This window comes from Trachurus trachurus (genome assembly GCF_905171665.1).
Source record: "Trachurus trachurus genome assembly, chromosome: 17".
Lineage (NCBI taxonomy): Eukaryota > Metazoa > Chordata > Actinopteri > Carangiformes > Carangidae > Trachurus > Trachurus trachurus.
Genome location: NC_139900.1, coordinates 4,497,067 through 4,522,500, shown reverse-complemented (window position 1 = coordinate 4,522,500; position 25,434 = coordinate 4,497,067). Strand labels below are relative to the sequence as shown.

General features: G+C 44.1%; 1 protein-coding gene across 1 annotated transcript in view; it reads right to left on the bottom strand.

The window, feature by feature from the left end:
* Positions 1-4,729, bottom strand: part of adcy8 (adenylate cyclase 8 (brain)) — a gene marked incomplete at both ends in the record, with an annotated part of 122,278 nt that extends 117,549 nt beyond the window's left edge. The window contains 2 exons of the mRNA XM_083990706.1: positions 903-1,223; positions 4,331-4,729. Of these exons, the coding sequence (XP_083846832.1) occupies positions 903-1,223; positions 4,331-4,729 (720 nt within the window). The remainder of the gene's footprint in view (positions 1-902; positions 1,224-4,330) is intronic.
* Between the last annotated feature and the right edge of the window lie 20,705 nt (positions 4,730-25,434).

Sequence of the window (25,434 nt, the reverse complement as noted above, 5' to 3'; positions counted from 1 at the left end):
TGGTTTTCACTTAGGAGAGGAGGAGGAGGAGGAGAGGAGAGGAGAGGAGAGGAGAGGAGAGGAGGAATAGGAGGAGAGGAGGAGGACATGGAGAGATGATGAAGAGGAGGAGAGGAGAGGAGACGAGACGAGAGGAGAGGAGAGGAGACGAGACGAGGAGGAGGAGGGGAAGAAGAGAGGAGAGGAGGATGGGGAGGAGGATAGGAGAGGAGAAGAGAGGACAAGAGGAGAGGAAAGAAGGAAGAGGATGAGAGGAGAGGAGGAGGAAGAGGAGGGAGAGGAGAGGAGAAGAGGGGAGAGGAGGAGGAGAAGAGAGAGGAGAAGAGGGGAGAGGAGGAGGAGGAAAGAAGGAGGAGGAGGAGAGGGGAGAGAAAGAAGAGAGGAGAGGAGGATGGGGGAGGAGGAGAGGAGAAGAGAAGAGGAGGAGGGGAGAGGAGGATGGGGGGAGGAGAGGAGGACATGGAGAGATGATGAAGAGGAGGAGAGGAGAGGAGAAGAGGAGGAGAGGAATAGGAGGAGCAGAAGGAGAGGAGGAGGAGAGGAGCAGAAGGAGGACATGGAGAGATGATGGCATCCCCACCTCGATGCCCGTGAAGAAGCCGAGCAGCGAAGACGAGGAGGAGAGGAGGAGAGGGGAGAGGGTGAAGGAGGAGGAGGAGGAGGAGGAGAGATGATGATGGTAAAGAGGAGGAGCAGAAGGAGAGCAGAAGGAGAGGAGCAGAAGGAGGAGGACATGGAGAGATGATGATAACATCCATCCCCACCTCGATGCCCGTGAAGAAGCCGAGCAGTGAAGACGAGGAGGAGAGAGGAGAGGGTGGAGGAGGAGGAGGAGAGATGATGATGGTTAAGAGGAGGAGCAGAAGGAGAGGAGGAGAGGAGCAGAAGGAGGACATCCCCACCTCGATGCCCGTGAAGAAGCCGAGCAGCGTGCCCTTGATGGGGTCCATGGGCGCCGTGGCGAGCGTCAGGTGCAGCACGAGCAGCGTCAGCTTGGTCACCACGTCCAGGATGTTCATCACCACCACCGACTTGCGCCGCTGCCCCAGGAAGTAGCGCTGGTACAGCCGCTCCAGGTCGCGCGACTTGAAGGCGTTGCGCAGCGTGGGGAAGATGACGCCGCGGTACGTGTAGCCCCAGTTCAGGAAGAAGTCCGAGTTGCTCGGCGCCACGTCGATCTGCAGGAAGCCCAGGTCGCTGCTGGCGCGCTCCGCCGGGAACACCTGGAGTTGGAGTTGGAGTTTAAAGGGGACATACGTAAGAAGAATGTGGCCAAAAAACGGGTTACTGCAGTCAAATTGACCCTTCGCCAACTCCTCCCACAAACGGCTATTGTCCAATCCTATGTTAGCAACCGTAACTATAGGCCTGGCAAGCTTTCCGCAGTTGAGTCATTACGTTTGCTTTTGTGGACGAAAAACATTTGTTTGTAGAGAAGGATGTTGTTGTTGCTGCTGCTGCTGCTGCTGCTGCTACTACGGCGGCGGCGGCGGCAGCAATATAGAGATGTTCAGATACGAGCTGACTTTTTTTTTCGACTTGAGCAATATGGGGATAACCCAAGGGGGCAGTTGACGGTCTGAGAAGTGAAGCTCACTTCCGTGTTCAAAAAACTGCAATCCCCTCGGCTTCCTCTGGGGGCTGGTGTCAGAAAGCAGCATTCTCCATAGACCCCCATGTTAAAATCGCCGACTTTACATCCTCAATAAACATGTTAAAAGCCTGGTGTCAGAACGGTTTTTTTTCTCAATCGATAGTTTCTACCCCCGCACACACTCTGAGGGGGGTGAATTTTTTTTTAACTCGTTTAACCGTTTTACTGTTATTAGGTTAAAACTCTGGCCAATTAGGGCGCGGAAACGTTGAGTGACAGGTCCGAGCAGCTCCGTGGACAGCTGCTTCGAGGCCAGTGGGCGGGTTCTCGGCCGGCCAATCCAACATGGCGCTGTCCAGGCCGCCATATTGGAGTCACAAAAACGACTCCCCAAAACCAATGGGTGACGTCACGGATGCTACGTCCATTCTTTTTACAGTCTATGGGATAACCATATGTTCACAGCCGGAATGACAGCTGTACTTTTACGGCTTTTACCTGGGCTTTTAGGCAAGGGATCCTCCTTTCACTGACTGATACAGCGGTGGGAGAAAAAAAACAGCAGTATGTGGTTCACAATCGCCCAAAAACTTGCAGTTTGACAACCAGTGAGATGACCTAAGTCTTCGCCGGTTGATAGACGGTAAAATGACCAGCCCTTACTGCTGCTCTGTACATTGTCCAGTCGTGTCGTTGAACAGATGTTTTATCCTCCTGCGCGAGTCACGTCACTGAAAACTCTGAATGATCTTTGTGACTTCTTCTCTCTATTATCTCAGAACAGTTTATGCAGAAATGTGCTGATATTTCCTTTGAAATCGATACCAAATACTGCCAGGAGCATGGCTGGGAGTGAAAGCTTGCCCGGCGTAGCAACAGTAACCAAGGGGGCGGGGCTTACGCAAAGGGTCAATTCAAAACACAGCGATCTCGTTTTTTTCTCCCAGTCGTAGCGGCAGCTCGGTGGACCAGACCGGAGGCTGAAATGCCACTGACATGGGGCTGCAGGGCTGCATGGCTGATCGAAAGGTTCAGGGCTGAAGCTACAAGCTTATAGATGCCCTAACCTTTACACCATACATGTAAATATATACAGTCAGTGGCGTGCACAGACTTTTTGAAGGGCAGGGGCAAAAAGGAAAAAAAAAAAGGCACATATCCTCGCCACTGAAGAGGACATGTTTTGGCTCCTAGAGGTGGCTCCTAGAGGGCACGACTTTAGCACAGGTTTTGGCTTCCAAGAGGGCACTTTAACATGTGTTTTGGCTCCCAAGAGGACACTTTAGCACACGTTTTGGCTCCTAGAGGGCACTTTAGCACGCGTTTTGGCTCCTAGAGGGCACTTTAGCACACGTTTTGGCCCCCATGAGGGCACTTTAGCACACGTTTTGGCTCCTAGAGGGCACTTTAGCACACGTTTTGGCCCCCATGAGGGCACTTTAGCACACGTTTTGGCTCCTAGAGGGCACTTTAGCACACGTTTTGGCTCCTAGAGGGCACTTTAGCACACGTTTTGGCTCCTAGAGGGCACTTTAGCACACGTTTTGGCCCCCATGAGGGCACTTTAGCACACGTTTTGGCTCCTAGAGGGCACTTTAGCACACGTTTTGGCTCTTAGAGGGCACTTCAGCACACGTTTTGGCTCCTAGAGGGCATTTTGGCTCCTAAAGGGCATTTTGGCTCCTAGAGGGCACTTTGGCACGCATTTTGGCTTCTAGGGGGCACTTTAGCACGCATTTTGGCTTCTAGGGGGCACTTTAGCACGCAGTTTTCAACAATTGGGCCACGAGGGGGGGGGGCGACCGCTCTCTCTGCCCCCCTCCTGTGCACGCCACTGTATACAGTACCTTTACATAAACAAACAAGCATACATGCGATCTACACACACATACACACACCTACATGTACATACTCAGCAAATACCGAGCAAAAAATAATAGACATTTAACATTTGTCAACCTTGGTGCCGCCGTTGTTGTTGTGCCGGTTGAAACAGTGAGTTAAAGACCAGACGAACAGCAACAACAACAACAACAACCGCTGTTTGAGTTTCAGTTTGTGTGACCGGCAACTTATGGAAACTAACATCAACAATACGTCAGAAAGCTGCAAATGGTTTTCACTTAGGAGAGGAGGAGGAGGAGGAGAGGAGAGGAGAGGAGAGGAGAGGAGAGGAGAGGAGAGGAGAGGAGAGGAGAGGGGGCGAGAGGAGGGGAGGAGAGGAGAGGAGAGAGGAGGATGGGGGGAGGAGGAGGAGAAGAGAGGAAGAAGAGAGGAGGATGGGGGGAGGAGGAGAGGATAGAGGAGGAGAGGAGAGTAGGAGGACATGGAGAGATGAAGACGAGGAGGAGAGGATGGGGAGGAGGAGGAGGAGGAGAAAGAGAAGGAGATGAGAGGAGGAGAGGAGACTTTAACTTCTCTCAAGTCACTGTCAATACAGCATTTTACTAATGTTTAATGTATTTAATCTGTGCAACTTCTTAATCTAAATTTTGTAGCTGTGTTTATTTATTCATGATATCTGTATTATTCACTGTATTATTTGTATTATTGCACTTATTGTAACGGTATTCGGTATCTTTTAGCCTTCTTTAGCCTGACCAGGGACATAGACGTCTTGTATTATGCATCGCATTTTTCATTCTTTGTGGCAATGTTGTAGGCTATGTATCGTCCAACATTAAAATAAAATAAAATAAAATAAATAAAAAATAGACATTTATAACATTTGTCAACCTTGGTGCCGCCGTTGTTGTGCCGGTTGTCTCCTCCCGCCGCCACCGACGACGACGTCCGCCCGGCAGACTCCTTCCTCCGCTGGTGGTGGCCGCCGCTGCTGCTGCTGCTGGGGTCGTAGGGCTCGTCCTTCACCCCCCTCTCTCCTCCTCCTCCTCCTCCCCCACCTCCTCCTCCTCCTCCTCCTCCTCCGCCGCTCTGCTCGTGGATGAACCGCTGCTCGGTGATGTGCCGCACCGCGTTTTGCCACAGCAGCCGCTTGGGTCGCGCCGCACCACCACCACCACCACCACCACCACCGCTGCTGTTGCTGTTGTTGCTGCAGCTGCTGCTCGGTGTCTTGTTGATGGTGTACAGCTCCTCACTGGCGCTCGAACACCGGACCTCGGACAGCTCCATCACCACCACCAGTTGTTGCTACTGTTGTTATTACTGTCCTTTTCTCCTCTTCTCTTATCCTATTGGTAGTTTCCCTCCCTTAGTTAGCTCAGCGATGATTTTTTTGTTGGGGGGGAGATGACAGCGACGACGACGACGTCCTGTCGTAGGCATCGAAATCGAACCGGGGGCGCGGCGAGCACGGCACGGGGTACTAGTACTGATAATAATAAAGCGCAGTTGTTGGAGTTGGAGGTCATTGTCACGCGAACGATCATCATCCCACTGGAGAAACAGAAACAACAGCCCGTGAATCCGACGACTCGAGTGGAAGAAAAGCATCTCCGGGATGAATTAACCAGCAGCGTAGTATCATCATCACCACCTTCACCATCACCATCACCAGCATCACAACCTTCTTCACCCCCCTGACTGACACCGCGGCGCACCGACCGTCCGCACCATCAGGGAGCCCACGCGGCTGCCACGGAGAACCGGGATGATCCGTGGAGATAAGATGAGAAAAAAGAAGAACAAGAAGAGGGGAAAAAACTAGTTCTGGATGCAAGCGGTGTCAGGGCGCAGCGATGCGTTTGGTGATGTTGGCACACCTGGACCCGTCTACTGTGCCATTGGGCTATTTCATTCTTCTTTTTTCCCCGTATGGTGCCACAAAAAAAACAAAAATGTTCACGTTAACTCCCGTTGTTTTGTTGTTTTTTCCCACTGCAACGATAAAGAGAAATCCGGTAAAATCCGCAGCGATGGAAGAAAGAAAGAAAAAAAAGGAAAAGGGGAAAAAATCCGTCGTCAGAATCTGTTTCTTTAAAATAAAAAATGAAAAATGAAAAATTGAACTTGTTTGTTGATAGATCGAGGCTCCGCGCGGACAGGATCAGATCAGAGTCGAGTGCAGCGCGAGCTCCTCAAGCCGCGAGCTCCTTCTCGCGCGCCTCTCCATCGACACGAGGGGCTCGCGCTCTCTCAGATCAGATGCAACACCTGGCCGAGGCTGGGAAGGGAGGGAGCGAGAGAGAGAGAGGGAGGGAAGGAGAGGGGAGAGAGAGAAGGAGAGAGAGAGAGAAGGAGGGGGGAGAAAGAGAGAGAGGAGGAGGTGGGGGGAGCGCAGCCAAGACAAACACACAACAAATCCTCCTCAGTTGTGTGTCAAAGTGTCCGGATGAGATGAGACAGACAAAAGGACGCTGCACCTCCTTCCTCCTTCCTCCTCCTCCTCTGGTGAGCCGTCTCTATCTCTCCGCGTCAGTTCCCCCGTTTTCTTCCCCTTTCTTCCTCTTCTTTATCTTTATCTTCTTCCTCCTCCTCTTCTGTGTTTAAAAGGCTCGTGCAGCCGCAGCAGCCGCCGCGTGGAGTTGAACTGCTGGATGAGCAGAGAGCGAGGAGCGCGAGGCGAGGGGAGCGCGAGGGGAGGCTGGTCGGTCGGTCAGGGAGCGAGTCAGCTGGGCTCCGCTCTGACGTCACAGTCAGTCACCTCTGTGTGTGTGTGTGTGTGTGTGTGTGTGTGTGTGTGTGTGTGTGTGTGTGTGTGTGTGTGTGTGTGTGTGTGTGTGTGTGTGTGTGTTCTCCCTCTTTCTCCTCGTCTTCACCGTTTCCCTCATCCCACGCTCCTCTTCTCTCTTCCTCCTCCTCATCCTATTCTTTGCCCCTTTGTCTCCTCCTCCTCCTCCTCCTCCTCCTCTTCTTCCATCTCCTTTCTTTTCTTTTTGCTCAGTTCAAATCAATGCCATTTAATTGGGGTTTTAATCACAGGGTCCAGTTTTCCCGGTTTGGTCCAGACCCCTTTTGTTCCAGCGAGCGATAGAAACCTTGATGCATCCATCCATCTATTGTCTACACATGCTCATCCATGCAGTGTTGCAGAGGTGGGGGGGTGTGGTGGTTTGGGGGGGTGGAGCCAATCCAAGCTAACAAAGAGTGAAGGTGGAGTGGGGTTCACCTGCACAAGTCACCTGTCTATCACAGAGCCAATCAACCTCCCACAGAAAAAAAAAAAAAACCTCGGTCCCCAAATCCAACCCAGAAGCTTAGCTTCCTGCTGCAGTGGGACAGTGCAAACCACAGCACACAGCCCATAGCTTTAGTCTTTTGCATGGTGGGATTGTCCAATATGGACGAAGGGAGCTGGTCCTCTGCAGCCATGGTTCAACATCTGGAACTACACATCAAATCAAATAATAAACTTTATTTGTCCTGCAAGGGAAATTTGTCTTGGGCAAGTACTGGCACAGGAAGAAACAACTGCCTTGTACATACAATACATACATGCACACCAGAATATACACAGTATCAATGGCAAGCATACACAAAAAAAAGAGAAAGAAAGGAAGTGCGGTGAGCAGTGGCGTGCACTGGGGGGGGGGGGGGGGGGGGGGGGGCAAGGGGGGCAGTCGCTCCCCCTAAAATGCCCCAGGGAGCCAAGACACGCCTTAAAGTGCCCTCTTGGAAGCCAAAACGCGCCCTAAAGTGACCTCATGGGGGCCAAAACGCGTGCTAAAGTGCCCTCTTGGAGCTAAAATGCGTGCTAAAGTGCCCTCTAGGAGCCAAAACGCGTGCTAAAGTGCCCTCTAGGAGCCAAAACGCGTGCTAAAGTGCCCTGTAGGAGCCAAAACGCGTGCTAAAGTGCCCTCTTGGAGCCAAAACGCGTCCTAAAGTGACCTCATGGGGGCCAAAACACGCCTTAAAGTGCCGTCTTGGAAGCCAAAACGCGTCCTAAAGTGACCTCATGGCAGCCAAAACGCGTGCTAATGTGCCCTCTAGGAGCCAAAACACGTGCTAAAGTGCCCTCTTCAGTAGTGAGGACGCGCTATAAGTGCCCTTTTCTTCCCAATCGCCCCTGCCCTTCAAAAAGTCTGTGCACGCCACTGGCGGTGAGTGCAATAAATAGGTTAAAATACAGAGTTTGGGTAGATTATAATACAAAGTTCAGATACTAAAATCTAAAAAGCAAGGGATGTCGATTTAAGGCTTACAGGTCACGTGCGCCATGACGCAGTAAGTGAGGAGGATGTTGGAGCCCATCAAGTTCAGAGCATGCAGGTTGGGCCATGTGTGACTGTAATTACATTTAATTGGAGTAGGATTTAGAAAAAGAAAAGAAACAATAATAAACAGAAATTTATTTTAAAAAGAAGAAATAAATTTGTGTTCATGAACATAAAATAAACATGGGACGTGGCCAGCGTGGGTTGCTTCCTCAGACACTTTAAACAGCATACAGATGTTACTGGTTCAAAATTGCGGGGTTTTTCCTGCACTGCAGGATCGCGTGATCGCGTGACTTTTCACCACAACTGTTTTCCTCTAGGTGGCAGCACCGTACTAAATACTGCTCAGACGTTTTGGGGACAATGCTGACAGCCTGATAGCCGCGATTAGGAGTGGCGCTGTTCATGATACAGAATACAAGAGGATGAAAGGAGAACTAGCTGCAGACAGTAAATAATATAGTAGCCTCGTTTTTCAATGACAAAATGTAACGACGGCAGCTACAGTAGACTATAGCCCACGTCTCACTCTCTTTTTTCGGTCATCTGTCTCGTCATCTCCAAAATGTGTTTTTAAAATGAGCCAACTACAGTACTGTGCAGTAGTGCCGCAGATTTCTCACTCCGCACCTTGTTTGAGAGTGCAGCTGGATGATTTCTTGTGAATGAACGGGTCTGTGTCACTTTGGGGCTGGGCGATAAAACATAGGATAAATAACTTTCCCTCGATAGAAGACGCGGCCGATACAAAGTGACACCGTCAGCCATGCAGCCGGCCTGGACTTTTTATTTTTAATTATGAAGGATCATCTGCGCAAGGCAAAGATGATAGCATCAACAAAACACGGCGTAACACACGCGGCTGTATGGGACAGGCTTTTATTTAATTCAGAACAAACCGCTTAGCAAAAATGGAAAATATAGTCTAGGGGAGAGCCGGGTCGATTGATACACTTTTCATTTAAACGTCTTTTTCAAAGATGACGTTATGTACACAAACATTTTTATCATGTGATCAACAACTCACATGTGTATTTTCTTAGTTACAAGTGTAATTTAACACATATGTTGGATGATCGCGCTGTTTTATAACTTTGAACGTAAGTTGACATTTGTCTCAAACGCCCCACCTATGCGGGTCGTTTGAGACACAGAGGAGGGACGGTTGAAACAGCATGTTTTAAACAGAAACTACTGACATTACTCTCGTTTTTATGAAGCATATCGGACAACATACTAGTGTACTTGTTATTGCCAAAATGTCACATAATTTCTCACAATATAAATAGGTCAAATAAATATTTTTGTCCCGTGCGCAATTGTCAAGATCCGCATTTCGATTAAACTCGCCTTTCTTCTTTTGTACGAGTTGTTGGACAACTGCATTTTCATTTAATTTACTTATTTCCCTGCCCTAAGTCATGTTTATGGATACACAGTTGAACTAATTGTCATTTTTCCCTCGGCATTTTCCCCTCACTTTGCTGAATATCTGTTGATTCACGTCATAAACACGAACATTAAAAATATGTGGTGTTTATTAAAAATACATGTTGTTCATTCAAATCGGTTGTTGTTCATTGCAAAACAGTTAGGCTATTAATTTGGTGATTTATATACAGATATTGATCGCGCAGTGTGACCACAATCACTACGCACGGTGGCGTGAGGGACATTTGAAACAGCTGTATCAATCGTCCCTCCAGCGACTACTGACAATAAAACCTGTTTTGTCTCTAAACTTCAAAACTATGACATTTCATAATTTAGGACCTGTTTATGTACGAATTCATCTGTTGTTAGGTCATATTATTATTGCACTAAACACACAATACAACTTTTGATCACTTTCTCCCCGGCTACGTTGGTGGAGATCTCCCACACAGTAAAAGATTTAGGCAACACATTCTTCCAGCTGGCTGTTTTTCTTCCAGTTACAGAAAGTAGCCTATATGTGCAAAGTACCACATTAACATCTCTATTCATATAACGCCCATCGAAACAGCTGATTTACATGTCGGCCGTTAAGGCAAGGCAAGGCAAGGCAATTTTATTTGTATAGCCCGTTTTTACAAACAGTTTGTCTCAAAGGGCTTTACATGGCATCGTAGCAACATCCTCTGTCCTTAGACCCTCACATCGACTGAGGAAAAACTCCATGGAAACCCTTTTAACAGGGAAAAACAGGAGAAACCTCAGGGTGAGCAACAGAGGAGGGATCCCTCACCCAGGACGGACAGACGTGCAATAGATGTTGTTACAGACAAGAAAACAGTTTACAGTTTGTCACAGAATGTGCGGAATATGGAAATGTTAACACATGGCGATTGGCCATTCACGCGGCTTTGTTCTTGGTTTCGGCCAATCAGCTTATAAGCACATGGCTAATTATCAGCTTTCAACCAATCGCACTGTTTTAATGTGTGTGTGTGAAAGTTATTTTCTTTAGTTCATTTTCGTTTCTTTTGGATTTTTTTTACAACAATGTATCAATATAATATTGTTTTCGTTTCATTTCGTTATAAAAATCAATCCATTTTCTTTGAAACAATGAGATTGAGCAGCTAAAACTCAATAAACTCAACCATGGCTTGTCTTATTGTTAATCTGAACGCACATGTATAAAGGGCAGAGTCAAGGCAGCAGATAAATCACAAAACATCAACGCGTCCGTGAGCGCAGCGCACCTCATTTTCTCCTGTGAAGAAGAAGAGAAAAAATAACCCCATGGTCCGACCTGACCCAGTTATTTAATGTTTAGGTTTATTTAGAAGAAGTCTGATTATGACTGCTGTTCTGGATCAGATTATTTGCTCATAATTCGGGTTATTTTCAAACAGTGGCCAAACAACAGATCAATTAATTATTATAGACTATATTTTCCATTTTTGCTAAGCGGTTTGTTCTGAATTAAATAAAAGCCTGTCCCATACAGCCGCGTGTGTTACGCCGTGTTTTGTTGATGCTATCATCTTTGCCTTGCGCAGATGATCCTTCATAATTAAAAATAAAAAGTCCAGGCCGGCTGCATGGCTGACGGTGTCACTTTGTATCGGCCGCGTCTTCTATCGAGGGAAAGTTATTTATCCTATGTTTTATCGCCCAGCCCCAAAGTGACACAGACCCGTTCATTCACAAGAAATCATCCAGCTGCACTCTCAAACAAGGTGCGGAGTGAGAAATCTGCGGCACTACTGCACAGTACTGTAGTTGGCTCATTTTAAAAACACATTTTGGAGATGACGAGACAGATGACCGAAAAAAGAGAGTGAGACGTGGGCTATAGTCTACTGTAGCTGCCGTCGTTACATTTTGTCATTGAAAAACTAGGCTACTATATTATTTACTGTCTGCAGCTAGTTCTCCTTTCATCCTCTTGTATTCTGTATCATGAACAGCGCCACTCCTAATCGCGGCGATATGTGATACATAATCATCAAGTCATAAAGCAAGACAGGCTTTATCATATTACAATAGTTTCTGTGATTTAGGCAGTGTATACAGTAGTTAGTTCTAGTTTAATAGCCTAGAGTTTAAGCTGTGGATTACTGCACAGATCACTGAGTCATCCGCCTGTCGTCCTCCGTTCTCACAGATGCCACCTGGCGGTTGTTTTGGCACATTGAGGCTTTTCATTAAAACCTCTTGTCTCGCCAAAGAAAAAAAATGCATGAGTCTTGTGCCGTCTCGCGTGGACCACGCGTGAAGTCCGCAAATTTGAACCAGTAACATCTGTACGTTAAGGTTTCCCTGACAGGCCAGCGCTTCATTAAAGTTGTAGCAGCTCTGTAAAGTGTGAACCTGACAGCTGTTCCACAGAGCGTCTGTCTGGGAGATGCTCTGTTTTATAACGCCACCGACTGCATGAGGCCAACAGGCAATCGGCTGCTGTAGCAGTGAAATGACTCATCGCTATATAGACTCACTGTCCCGCAAAGCTCACACTCACACTCACACACACACACACACACACACACACACACACACAGGTCCATGCTGTTTACAACAGGTACAGATATTACTGATCTCCTAATAGAAATGTGGAGAAATGTTGAGATATTAGGTTCTTTTGCTACAGGTCCAGGACGTAGAAGAGGAAAAGGATATAGGTGTGGTGGTTGATAGTTCATTAGAATATATAGAAAAACATATTTGTGAAAAAGTTAAAATAGCAAATTCAAAGGTGGCCATAATAAAACGATCTTTTACAAATCTAAGTAAGGAAATTGTTTTACCATTATATAAAGCTTTGGTGAGATCTCATCTGGAATGTGCAAGCTCTGTCTGGTGTCCTTATGAAGCAAAGTGATTTAAAGTGTAGCAGTAGAGATGTTCAAATGGGACACTTTGCCATTAGCATCAGGGCTAATGGAGCCAGGATTTTGTTAGCCTTAGAACAAAGAGTTCTAAGTATTAGCCTGGTTACTTTAAAAACAACATCTCAAAAACAGTTACTGCATCTTACATCTTTTAATCTAACATATAGCCTAGCTGTAGAGATATTGAATTGAAACACTTTTCTATAACCCTTTAATTTACAGCCAGGCCGCTAATTACGTGGTAATATCAAGAAATAGCCAAGAAATAACAATCAATTCCATCATAGCTAATGTCTAGAAACAGCCTAGAAATAACGGTCGATGTTGTACAGTGGTAATGTTGAGAAATATTGCCAAGAAATAACGATTGATTGGGTAGAAATAGCTCAGAAATATCAGTCAATTGCAAGAACTTGATGGAGAAAAAAAAAAGAAAAGAAAAATTCGGACCTTTCCCAAAAAATTCTAAGCATAAATATGTGTAATCTTGTGCCTTTATGAAAAACATGACATTACTACGCAATTAATTGTTAGCCTATTTCTTGGCTATTTGTTGACATTATCACATAATTAGCGGCCTGTAAATTAAAGGGTTACCCTCTTTTCTTTAGCATCTAAGCTAGAGTAGCTAACCAGGTTTTTTGATTAGCTTCAGCACAAAGACTGGAAACAGATCGAACTGGTATGACTTCACAGGTCGGAAAAACACGAGTTACGAGTTTCCTTGAACGCACCATAACAGTCCTCGTCTCTACGTCACCACATTCACGGCGTCCCTTGGCTGCACACACAGCCCTGCATGCCGTTCTCTCTCCTCATTGGATAAAAACTGTAGGATACGAGAAAAGTTTTCTCCTGGGCTCAGAGCAGAGCAGAGGGTCTGGGAGACCCGTGTTTCGGTCCAAACACTCTATGTAAGTGATTGCTGTCGGAAGATATAACTATTTAAGACTTATATTAACACAAATATATCGCTTACTTCTGCTTTAATTAAAACTGAACTCTCTTTCCCTTAGGTTGCTAACCCTCCTCTCCTCCATGTGCATTGGTTTACAAAGAAGCCGGTGAGAAATCAATCCATGGAGCGGTGGATAAGGTTATTTATCATCTACCATGTTACCATGTGTATATCTGTGTAGTCTTATCTGTCATCAACAAGAGATTACGGGTTACGGGGCGCGTTACGTTTGTGTGGCGGTGCCGCAGAGACGAGAGCTGGGACACCGGGTCGGAGGCTCTGATCTTACAAGGTTGGTTTTCAGCCAAGAGACGCTCCATTCTCCCTGGAACTATTTACAAGTCATTGATTTAACCAGAACTAGGACTCTGGAGCTGGTTTATTAAGGTAAAAAATCCTGCATCGTTCCTTTTTAAAAGTAAGAAAAAAAGCACTTTAATTTACACAAAATGCGTAGAAAAAAGAGGTTCTGAACCAAGAGTGTTGTGGTGTAGTTACAACAACTGGATGTTGTGTGGCCAGATCTGACATCAAGGTGGAAAACAAAAGCTCATATGTTCAGTATCAACATATTTGCAACTAAATAAACAACATGGCTCATTATATAAAAAAAAAAAAAGAGAGAAAGTAATCTGGTCTCAGTAATGTTTCCAACAACCCGTATTTACTGCTGCAGATGAGTTTTAAACAAACATAATCTCCAGCAGACTGAGCTGTGTGTGTGTGTGTGTGTGTGTGCAGCCTCCTCTCAGATTCCCTTCACGTTCACACTCATGTATTTCACATTTGTTTTCGGGGCAGCGTGTCTCCGGCTGGCTGCTGCTGCTGCTGCTGCTGCTGCTGCTGCTGCACCACTAAGGATATGTAATGTTAGTAATCTTTAATTCAAGGTTTTTCTCCTGCTGTAAAGCAGCAAGCACCCTGGGTAAGGGGCAATCCATCCGCTCGCTAACTAAAGTGTAAATAATATTCTGGGCGATATAACTTGAGCATGCATCTAATCAGAAGCTGGCAGGCCTCTCGCATGTTAATCACAAACAGTAAACTTCAAATTAATCATGAGGAGGGAGGGGTGTGGGGGGGTGGGGAGCTCCCCCTGGAGATGTTTCCACAATCATCCTCCACAACACATCTCCGCTCACTGTCTGTCTCGCCAGCGGTCGGGGTGGAAGGAAGAAGAGGAGGGGAGGGGGGTTTGGTTAAAGCGAGATTAATTCAGATTAATTCGGCGTCATCAAAATGCCCCAAAATCGAGACAGAATATTGGAGAAGGAGATGAGCGCTGTGGGTCGAGGCTCCATCCCTCCCTCCTTCCCTCCGATGTGTGCCAGTATCTTGTCCCACTTTTTTCCTTCTTATCCGAAAGCAGCAGGACCGAGGCCTGTCAGAGGGAGAGCGCGTTGGGCTGGACTGGGATTAGATTGGGTAAAAATGATTCCCTCCTAAAACCTTGAGGAGCTGCGAGAGCGAGCGAGGTCCTTATGAGGAGAAGCAACCCCCACTTTGACTCACGCACGGCTCCAGGCGAGAGGAAAGTTGCCTCATTGCTATTCAGTCTATTTTTACCCTCCTTTCGTCTGCCGCGTCTCTACTGTAGCTCCTTTTTTTTTTCTGCTGATGCCCAGGAAAAGGAGAATTACTGAAATCCTCACTGAATATTATCAAGCACCCGTAAGAACCACTTATTATTCAACACGCCCTTTATTTGTCCTTATAAGTGGAGCGTCATGACCGATGGGATGAAATATACATATATATATATGTGTGTGTGTGTATATTGAAATGTGAAGCTGAAGCCACATCACAGGAGCCAGGACTTCAGACGGAGCGGGGGCTGTTTCTGCAGAGAAAACTCTGCAAATACGACTATTTTTCACAATTTCTACCGAGTAAAAACCCTGTAGGAAGAAAATGTGTCATTTTCACTGCTGAGTAACGTGAAAACTTCACACAATCAAATGAAATCACTGAGTTGTAGAACATCGTCAAATCATTTTTATGCTGGTTCTGCAGATATTATTGTAAAATAATATCTGAAAAACATTCGTCTGTGGTAGATCTTGACATGGAGTATTATTATATAATTCATACATGTAAACAATAAGCATCTTTGAATGCCTTAGAAAAGTGGTATATAAATATTACTGTATGTATTTTTTATTATTCTTACAGTATTATGTAAACCAAACTGTAATTAAATGTCATTGTGGGCAACATCTAAAACTTAATATCCAATACTGAATCCAATATCGACCAGTGCATCGCAAATATTGCATTATGTCATACCTGTAGATATGACTGAAATTTAATATGTGCAAGCAAAATAATTTGGGACACCTAAGCAGAAATTCATGTGTGTGCACAAATTTTAACGAGTCCTTGAAATAAAACAATAAAACATTAAAACTGTTAGAAAAATTTGAGCCACTGCATGTACAGTTAAGGTTTGGACAGATTTTAACAACCTGTGGTACTTGGTTGAGTTTAGGCAAAGACAGAGGTCGTTGTTGGACACTTTGCAGGACTAAAAAGACATGATACAGGGGTCAACTGGAAGGAAAGTGATGGACCAGTGTTTGGATCAAGAACATGGCTCAGTCTACGTCCAGTGTGAGAATAAAGGATAAGTTGAAAAACAAACTGGAAGCTTAAAAGGAAATTTGGAAACACTTTGAAGATTTTGTGCAAAATAGAGAAATAGAAGAGATTCTGCACGTCTTAAAATGTCTTGCTATGCTTCGTCAGAGGCAACAACAACTGAAAAGCAACAAGCTCGTCGTCATTTTCCTCTGCAGGACAAAGAATGAACGTTTTGTCATCAGTTCAATACAAAACCCAGGAGTTTATAGGTTATGACATCGTCTCCTCTCCCTGTTACGTGAAGCAGACTCACATCTTGCAGCTCAGCCTGACACACTGACTCATGAACTGGAGCAGATTTAATTCTTATTTAAGTATTGATGAACAAAAAACGGACGTGACTTTTGCTTTTTACGAATCCATCAGAGATTTTCTTTTATTTAAGCATCGCAATGCAATTGTATCGTGATGACGTGACCCCTGCCTCCCCTCTGACGTCTCATCTTTACATTTCCTCTTGTCACAGAGAGACACAAGACAAACATGTCATCAACAGCTATTAAACACTTTGTTTCCTCATCACTTTCCTCCAAGACGCTGACATTTAATTGTCTTTTGTTAATTTGTTATATTAACATCTGAAAATTAAGTGTTGATTAAAATCTAATATGCATTCAGAGTGAAACCCCTCATCTACGTGCTCCCACTCACATTAAAGCCTGCATACATTATCCCAGCGCGCGCCGCGGCCCCTCGGCCGTCAAAATGTCACCGTCCCCTCAGAAAATTAAGCTGTTTGCCACTTTGCCCGAACTCGCTCATTTCAGGGTGTCAGCCCCCCTGACAGCTCGGCAGGGTCGAGCGTGACAGCTCATCAATTCCACCATGGCGCCGTAATTTGAGGTTTCAATGACGGCATGACAGGAAATGAGGGACGGCTCGCCACCCGTTCATATGCACGGGGCTTAACGGCGACGACGGGTTGAGGGCCGGCCGGCAAGGACGAATGTGTCCTTTCCCCGAGCCATCACCTGACTGTGTCAAGGCTGCAGCTACAGCCACAGAGCTAAAACAGGCCTTACCTTGAATAATGGAGGGAGACATGGGAAGGGTTTCAGTTTTCTGGAGGACACAAGCTGCCTGGAGGAGGAGGAGGAGGAGGACGTCGCTTCTTCTCTACTTTCACTCTCCGTTTGGGTCGGTTGCCCTGTTTTAGATTATCAACAGTTATTCTTCAAGTAATAAAGACTGTGAATCACACACAGGTACACACAACAGGAAACACTCAGCACAATCATGATTGTCGGTGGGGTTTTTTTTTGTTGTAAAAGTGTCTTTAAACGCAGCACGAATATTCAACTCAGAGCTTTTGGTTTAGTTTCACTCCTCTTGGGTAAAAATATATTTAAGCTGATTGATAAACAGAGAACCAGTGTTAACATCTTGAACAGACAGGAGCTTGTTTATATCTGAGCAGCACCATCTTCAAATCCTCATTATGTACAAATTGCAGCAACACTAAAATATCCCATCAAAACAAATGATTATAGCTACTGCTATAACTACATTAAATGACAAAAAACATTCAGAATAGGCTAAAGGAAGATAAACACAAGTTGATACCAAACTAACCACTATAGTTATAACAAATTACACCAAGTCGGTTTTACCAGCAGTTACTACAATAGACTGTAGTTAGCCTACAACTGACACATTAACAAATATAACCTTGTTAACACCCATTAAACACATAGTGTAAAACGTTTTTACTACTATCTATCTACTGCACTGCTCTGTTATTTTTTTTAAAAATCTTTACTTCACAATTATTACAACAATAGGTGACATACAAACAATCAGACATTTCCAAATCGCAAAACACAAATGAGACAAACATGAAATGAGAGACGAAAAAGATTAGATTATACAGATAATGAAATAAATAAATAAATAAATAAATACATAAATAATAATATAATTAAATAAATAAATAGGAATAAGAGAAGCTATAAAGTGGCAGACAAACCTAAATAAGTTAGGAGTATGAATAAAACTGACGGGCTGGTGAACATTTCCTCTTATTATCATCAATATAGACTATTTCAGAGACTCAAAATAAAGTTTCATATGAATTAAAAACATCATAAATAATGGGGTTGTTTAGGGGATCTTAGCTTTATGGATGTGAAATTTTCCCAATAAAATAAAAAGGTTACACTGCGCTTTTTTACTTTTGCGCGCCCATGGCGACAAAGATGACGTCACCACAACATGGCGGCGAGAACCGAGGAAATGTGAAAACAGTTTCAAACTAATTTCTCCCCTCACCGTCCACTCAGCTGTAAACAGGCTGGCGAACGAACCAACGGACGTTTAATTTAATCACATTACACCATGTTACTGTTGTTTATTAGCGTCTGTAGCCTACAATACGTGTATAAAACATAAAACAACTGACCGGGTCACTTCCGGTTCGCAACTACTGTCGCCATGACGACGCTCACCGAGACGTTCGACTACTAGCTGCTAAAACCATAAAACAAACGTTGCGTTACGTGCTACACACTTAAAAACGGCCAGAAAACAACACAAACTAACTGATATTGCACTTACACCACACTGCATCACGTCTGTGTTACTTTGAGAGCAGGTTTATGGATGTTATTACACAGAGTTTTGCGGTAACGTTACCTGTGGGTTGATGAGAGACCGCACCGGAAGTGGTGTCGTCACTAGCAGTGGCCCGGAGCTCGAGCTCGGCTGTTTGTCATCTGCGCATGTGCAGAGCCTGCAGCTATATTCCCTCTGGACGGGTCCGCGACACAGCAGCAGAGCACCACCTACTGACTGAAAGAGTGTATTACCTCAGTAGAAAGAGCATGGAAATGTTGGAATAGTTCACTTTTTTTTTTTTTACCAAAAATAAAACACACAGTTAGTGATGGCCTCATGAAGCCTTGAAGCTTTCATCCAATTGGTTAAAAAAAAAAAAAGCTTAATTTATCTAGGCATCATGTGCACACAAACCCCCCTTTTATTGTCATTTCAACTATCTGTGATGACCTCTTGGTTGTCTTGCAACAGCTTCAGGATGAATTATCACTGCCAAAAATTGAAATAAAAACACCTTACATTGATTTTGTGTGGTTCATTCATTCATTTTATTTTGATTAATGTGTGGGTAATGAATGGTAATAGAGGTTTATTAATTGTATTATTTCAGTCAATGTTTAAAGCTGTACAGAAAAGAAAATTGAATTTGAGCCCACTGTGGGTCCTAACATTAGTGTAATAACTCATCTATCAGATGATGTAGGCCAAACTTTGTGCAAAATTCTATGTTTGATTAAATCCGGGATGAAAGTGTGGTGTTTTTTTTCGCATTGGATAATGCAGGCGCACGGATTATACGTCAGCCTGCGCACGATTCATCAGCCACTGATATTGGATCCGTCATCTGTCAATCAAACGTCTGAGACACACACACACACACCGAGCTCGGTCTCGCCTCAAACATAGAATATCCCGCCCGCTCGATAACGACCAATCAAATTTGTTTTCCTTACTCGTTAAACTTGTGCTGCAACTCGTTGAAACACACTCTTTGTGTGGTTCATTCATTCATTTTATTTTGATTAATGTGTGGGTAGGCCTAATGGTAATAGAGGTCTATTAATTGTATTATTTCAGTCAATGTTTAAATAAATCCAATAGGACATGAGATGATTATTTAAAACTGTTGCAGTGTTTTGGGAGTTGTGCTGCATGGATACTGGGATGATGATGATGTCTTCATTCATTTTTATTAAGAAACCATATTTTTTCCACTGTGCTTGGAAATTGGCGAAACTCCAACATGAAAAGTGACACGCAAATTGTCTATTGAGCTTTATATGTTCATAAATCACTCGAACCACTTCCGGAACCAGAGTCCTCGGCACAGTACATCCCATGACTGTGTTATGTTATGGGACATGTGCCATACTGTTATGTATGTATGTTGTTGGTGTTGGTATGGCTGAGGATGTAGCTATTGTTTGTTGTCATTGTGGCTGTCAAGGCATTCATGACGGGACAATAAAGTTTATTGTATCGTCCTACACACAGCTCGCTTAAAGCAGAAGTGAGTGATATATTTGTGTTAATATAAGTCTTAAATAGTTATATCTTCCGACAGCAATCACTTACATAGAGTGTTTGGACTGAAACACGGGTCTGTCAGTCACTCTGCTCTGCTCTGAGCCGAAGAGAAAACATTTATCGTATCCTACAGTTTTTATCCAATGAGGAGAGAGAACGGCATGCAGGGCTGTGTGTGCAGCCAAGGAACGCCGTGAATGTGGTGACGTAGCGACGAGGACTGTTATGGTGCGTTCAAGGAAACTCGTATTTTTCCGACCGTGAAGTCGTACCAGTTCGATCTGGTACGACTTCACGGTCGGAAGTTACGAGTGTCCGTTATAGTGACTTTCACCGGTAAAACAGGTCGGAAAAACACGAGTGGGTTGCCTGGAACGCTACAAAGTCGTAAGTTGTGACTTGAAGCTGTAATTTACGATTTCAAAAGCCTGCCTGGAACGCAGCATTAGCGAAAACGACCGGACCACTCACTTCTGCTTTAAGTACATTAAAAACATTTTTACTTAATCATCTGTTGTGGTGGTGGAGCTGTAGAAATCCTCTCATGTTGGCTATAAAACCTCGAGTTTGGTGTGTTCAAGAGCGACTGAGGCTTCAAGATGAATCTGAAGTGTTCCTTCTTTATATCACCCTCTTGTTTCTTGTCTTCCCATCAATCACAAACAGAGTTAACAAAAGATGTCCGTCATCACCGGTTCCACAGTGGTGAAGGTTTTCTCTTTGTCCTATATTATTTAATAAAGGCCTACATTGTTGGATGGCTCAGTTTGAGATCATCCATCTGAGGCAGAGAAACAGACTGTGGTGATAATGTCACCTGGAATAGCTCCACAAACACTGAATAATGAGCAACTGCTCTGAGATCAGCCACGCCGATGAGTCACTATACTCCCAGCCCTGTATTCAAAACAAAACTCATTGGGATGAGACACATGAGGCACAGCCAGAGAGATGATTCAGCCACTATTTAATCCTTTTATTATTGATTAATGTACCAATAAAACTTCTCCTGATTACATTGTGAATTCAGGCCTCGGTGCTGCTGGGAGTGTAAAAACGCACCGAGACTGACTTTAGTGTTCAGTCACAATAAATGTGTTAGAGCTCTGGTTTTTTTTTTTTTTTGGTTTTTTTTTTAGAGTGGATGTCCCCTTTAAAGAGGCTTCAGTCTTATGGCTGCGATCAGATTATGTGATATTTTAGGCCACTGTTTTATTAGGTTATCACGCAGCAATAAATCCTTGCTCTGACTTGCCCGAGAGACTCAACATTGCAGCACAAATCTGAACCCAAGCAAAGCTGTAACCTGTGAGGCATCCCAACATACTATCACCATAGCTACAACATGCAGCAAAAAAAAACATGGTTTGGACACTGGATGAGGTCCTGTCAAGATAACGGACAGGTGTCAAAGCAGGAAGCTGGCCAGAGGATTGGGAGGATTGGGAGCACATGGAATCAATACACCAATATAGACTTTATCAGCTGTTTGTGGGGTTTAATACTTAAAGGGATAGTTCAATATTTTGGCAAATTGGCCCATTGCCATAATCCCTATAGTCATAGCAGTAGGTTTGTTACCTATAATTGTCGGTGTAAGCTATTTTTAGAACCACAGAGCGGAGCGGCGAACTGCTCAGAGCTAAGGTAAATGCAGGTAAATGCAGAGACTGCTTGCTGAAAAACTGTCCCTGAAGGCAACGTGCATCAGCGGTTTTGCATGAATTTCCCTCTAAAACAACTCTGTCTGGTAACGTTCTGCTATTATCTCATAGCGTGGTGAATGTGCAGGTCACAACTTGTCCACCAGAGCGTTGTGGAGTTGTTGGATTGTGTATTTGATGAGGTTGATGAGGGAAACCAAGAAATCCCATGAGCCTCCGTAGCGTAGCTCTGAGCAGCTCACGGCTCTGCTCCGCCGTTCTAAAAATAGCTTGCACTGACAATTAAAGGTAACGAACCTACTGCTATGACTATAGGGATTATGGCAATGGGCCAATTTGCAAAAATGTTGAACTATCCCTTTAATACTTTGTCATACATTGGGGACTGGGTGGAAGAGATTGAAGGGAACAGTGTCCTTGTTTTTTATGCCTCTGCACCAGTGACAGCCAAAAAACCAGAGGCATTTAGTTTTTGGATTGTTTTTGTCCATGGCGTTCGTCACGATGTCTCACTAAATCCTGGACAGAAACTCTTCAAATTTGGCACAAATGTCCAGTTGGACTGAAGGATGAAGTTACTATTAAACTTTGGTGGCTATAAAGTTCAAATGTCAGGGTCAGCTTGACCTCACAAATAATGATTTTGGCCTCGTCAGTGCAATATCTCCACAACTCCTGAAGGATGACTCTGTTCAAATTGGTACAAATGTCCATTAGGACTTAATTGTAAATGTGAAAGTTTTTTTTTAACAAGCTCGACACTTACAATGACTCTAACAAAAGCCTGAGGTGTAAACATCCCAAAGTAGAGCACCAAATGCTGATTATGCTCGTCAGTCTATTTTGATTAAGGGTTTTAATAACTTCATTTGAGGCTTATTTAAGTTGTCACTCCCCTAGTTTAGGAAATTAAAGACCCACACTGATGAAAATCAAAGGTTTAACCTTGTTAACGCGTCGTCCATATGGTGTGTGTGTGTGTGTGTGTGTGTGTGTGTGTGTGTCTTTAATTATCGTTTATTTCACACAAGACATATTAATAGAGAAATAATCATCAACACCATGACTGAGTGTTTTCAACAACAGTCTCACTCAGAGTGCCACATCACAAACCTAAAGAGCCAATCCTGTTCGCTTGTGGTGAGTGAGGGGCGGGGCTTAATACCATGCTCTTTGGTAAATGAGGTTCAGCTTCAGTTTAACATTTTTTTATGTTTTGCACAGGAAAACCATGTTAAAATAATACCATTGCACAGTTTACACATTAAGCATATTTATTTATATTTGGCACAATTTCCTTCTATTTATTCTAATTTTAGGATGTATCTCAATAACATACTGATGCACATAATTTGTAGGGATATAATATATTTTCTAATATACTTTTCTTATCTCTATCGTTTATTTTTGCTTTTAACATTATATTATATGATATTATATTATAGGCTATTATGTTATATTATATTATATTATATTATATTATATTATATTATATTTGTGTGCTACTGGATACCTGAATTTAGAATTTCCTTTCGGATCAATAAAGTCTCGAAGTCTAAGTCTTTTTTTTTCTAGACATTACATACACACACACACACACACACACACACACACACACACACACACACACACACACACACACACACACACACACACACACACACACACACACACACACACACACACACACACACCAGAAAGACATTACAGACTATTACATATTCAATGTACTTAGATAGTCGCTGTATCAACATTTCCCCAGTGGGGTTGATTTTCTGTCTACACACTAGGGAAGTCTAAGTCTAATAATTATCATGGTTGGTGCCAATTCATTTTTAATGGTATTTGTTCTCACGTTTTGTCTAATCCATGGACATGATCACAACATACAGTGTCAAACCTATAGTATTTGCATTTCTTGTGAATTCAATCACCTTAAAAATCTACATTTGCTTCATATTGTGGCTCAGTTGCAGAATTCAACTCAGTATTTCGATCAATACACCTTCTGTGGTTGAACCTCTGACCCTGCTGGTTAATACCTCTCTCCTGCCTTCACATCTGAATCTCTCTCCCTCTCCCTCCCTGTGTTTTTCTGCAGACCCAGTTCCTCCTCCTCCTCCTCCTCCTCCTCCTCCTCCTCCTCCTCCTCCTCCTCCGTCTGCAGCCGCCCGCCTGCTGTGAAGGTCGTTTACCACTTCATTTGTCAACACGGCCGCGGCCACCTACGTTTCACACTTCACCACGTACAATTTCCTCCACGCATAGTCATTTATTCCAGTTTGCTGATTTGTGTTTGTTCCAACTGCTGTGTTGTTTGCGTAGCGTGAGTAATAACCTTATCAATTCCTTGGAGCAGGCGGGAACCAGCAGGTCTCTATAGGGACGGTGCGTTAAAAGTAGTGAAACAGCTCAGACGATGCATCTGGAAAAACATTCACTTTTTAGTAAAAATCTCAGAAACAACACATGAAACACTTTAGTTTCATGGGGTTTGCACACATTCAATCTGATTTGAGTAACTTTTTCCTTTCCGTAAATGCTCATTATGACGATTTTCATATGGATTTTCTGTTCTTAAGGAGATTTCGGATCAGTTTTTCCAAACCTCTGCAGCTCATCCGCTCTCATTCAGCTCCAATAATAAGAGCAAACTGTGATTGTAGCCTACTGGCCTGCTGCCAAGTGTTAATGTAGGACTGAAGGAGGCAGTCGGTGGAAAAAGAGTGGAAAAGCTCAGTCACCTTTGTCTAGTTAAATAAAGGTTAATTATTACACAGAGAAATGCTCCCTTTCTTCCTTTCTGGGTCCACCAGGGTTAAAAAAAAAAAAACCGAGGCTCTGCTCTGCTGAGGCTTTTATTGAGGCAAATAATCAAGTGTGTGGAAAGTCAGTCTGGCAGAGGAGCTGCAGACAGACTCCCCCTGTTCCCTGTAGGATTACCGCTCATCAGCGGATGGAATAGAGAGACACAGCTAAAGAATAGAGGTCTCGTTTTATTGTGTCTCTGCGTCTCTGTTGCAGCGTTTGCAGAGTTTGAATCTGGGTCAAAACATGATCCAAGAGTCAGACTGCTTGTTATCCTGACAGGGAACCTGGGGTTTGTAGGAAAAGTTAACGATAAAGAAGAAAAAAAAGAAAGAAAAACTCTTTATTTTCTCAGTCAGGTTTGTTTTGTTTATGTCATCCAAAACTGCAAATTTGCCTCAAAAGCGTTTGCAACCGTGGCACACAGGACATCCTCTCCAGTGGCTCCCAAACATAATGTTGAATAAAGTGAGTAAAAATCAGCTTTAAAAGGAAAAAGCAGCAGCAGAACCAGGAGAGTTTGTATCACATCAATAGACTGAAACAACAAAGAAACAGTATTTAGGGTAATGTATTCAGTAAAACAAGTTAAAGTAGTTTTAAAATTGGATATTAGTGATAAACAGAAATGAGATAAAAATGTGAATGTGAACACAAGGAGCTGTTTGAAAGGTACATAGCCAACATTAGAATTAACTTCTGAATTAGCTTTCAAGAGGTTGTGATCCTACGCAGTGTGATTGGACACTATTACCCCTTTCCCACTGGCCAAAAAACCCCATTTTAACCCGCTAACAATCGGCTTTTAGTGGCAGTAGGAACGGCTCAGCTCCGATCGGCTTGCAGTGGGAACGCCAGACCCGGAAAGCGGGGCGACTGGTTTACCTGGCTCATTTTGGTCAATGGGAAAAGAGCCAAATGCCGACTGTTAGAGGGTCGACCCGCATTTAAAAAACACGCATCGACCAGCTAATTTTAGTGGGAAAGCGGCTTAATGGGATGTTCACACCAAAAGAGATGGACACGAAAAATGTAAATACTTGTATCGCACCGCTTGATCACTTTTGGATCATCGCTTCATTCACTAATTTCTCAACCCGCTCTCTTTTCACGTCGATCATGGCTGATATACAGTAACCACCTTTCGTTCTTCATTAACATTCTTGGCAAATGCTTTCACTTTCATCCGTCTTGTGCCGGCAGGGCCGTTGCTAATAATTCTGTGCCCCCTGAAAGAATACCACAGTGGGCC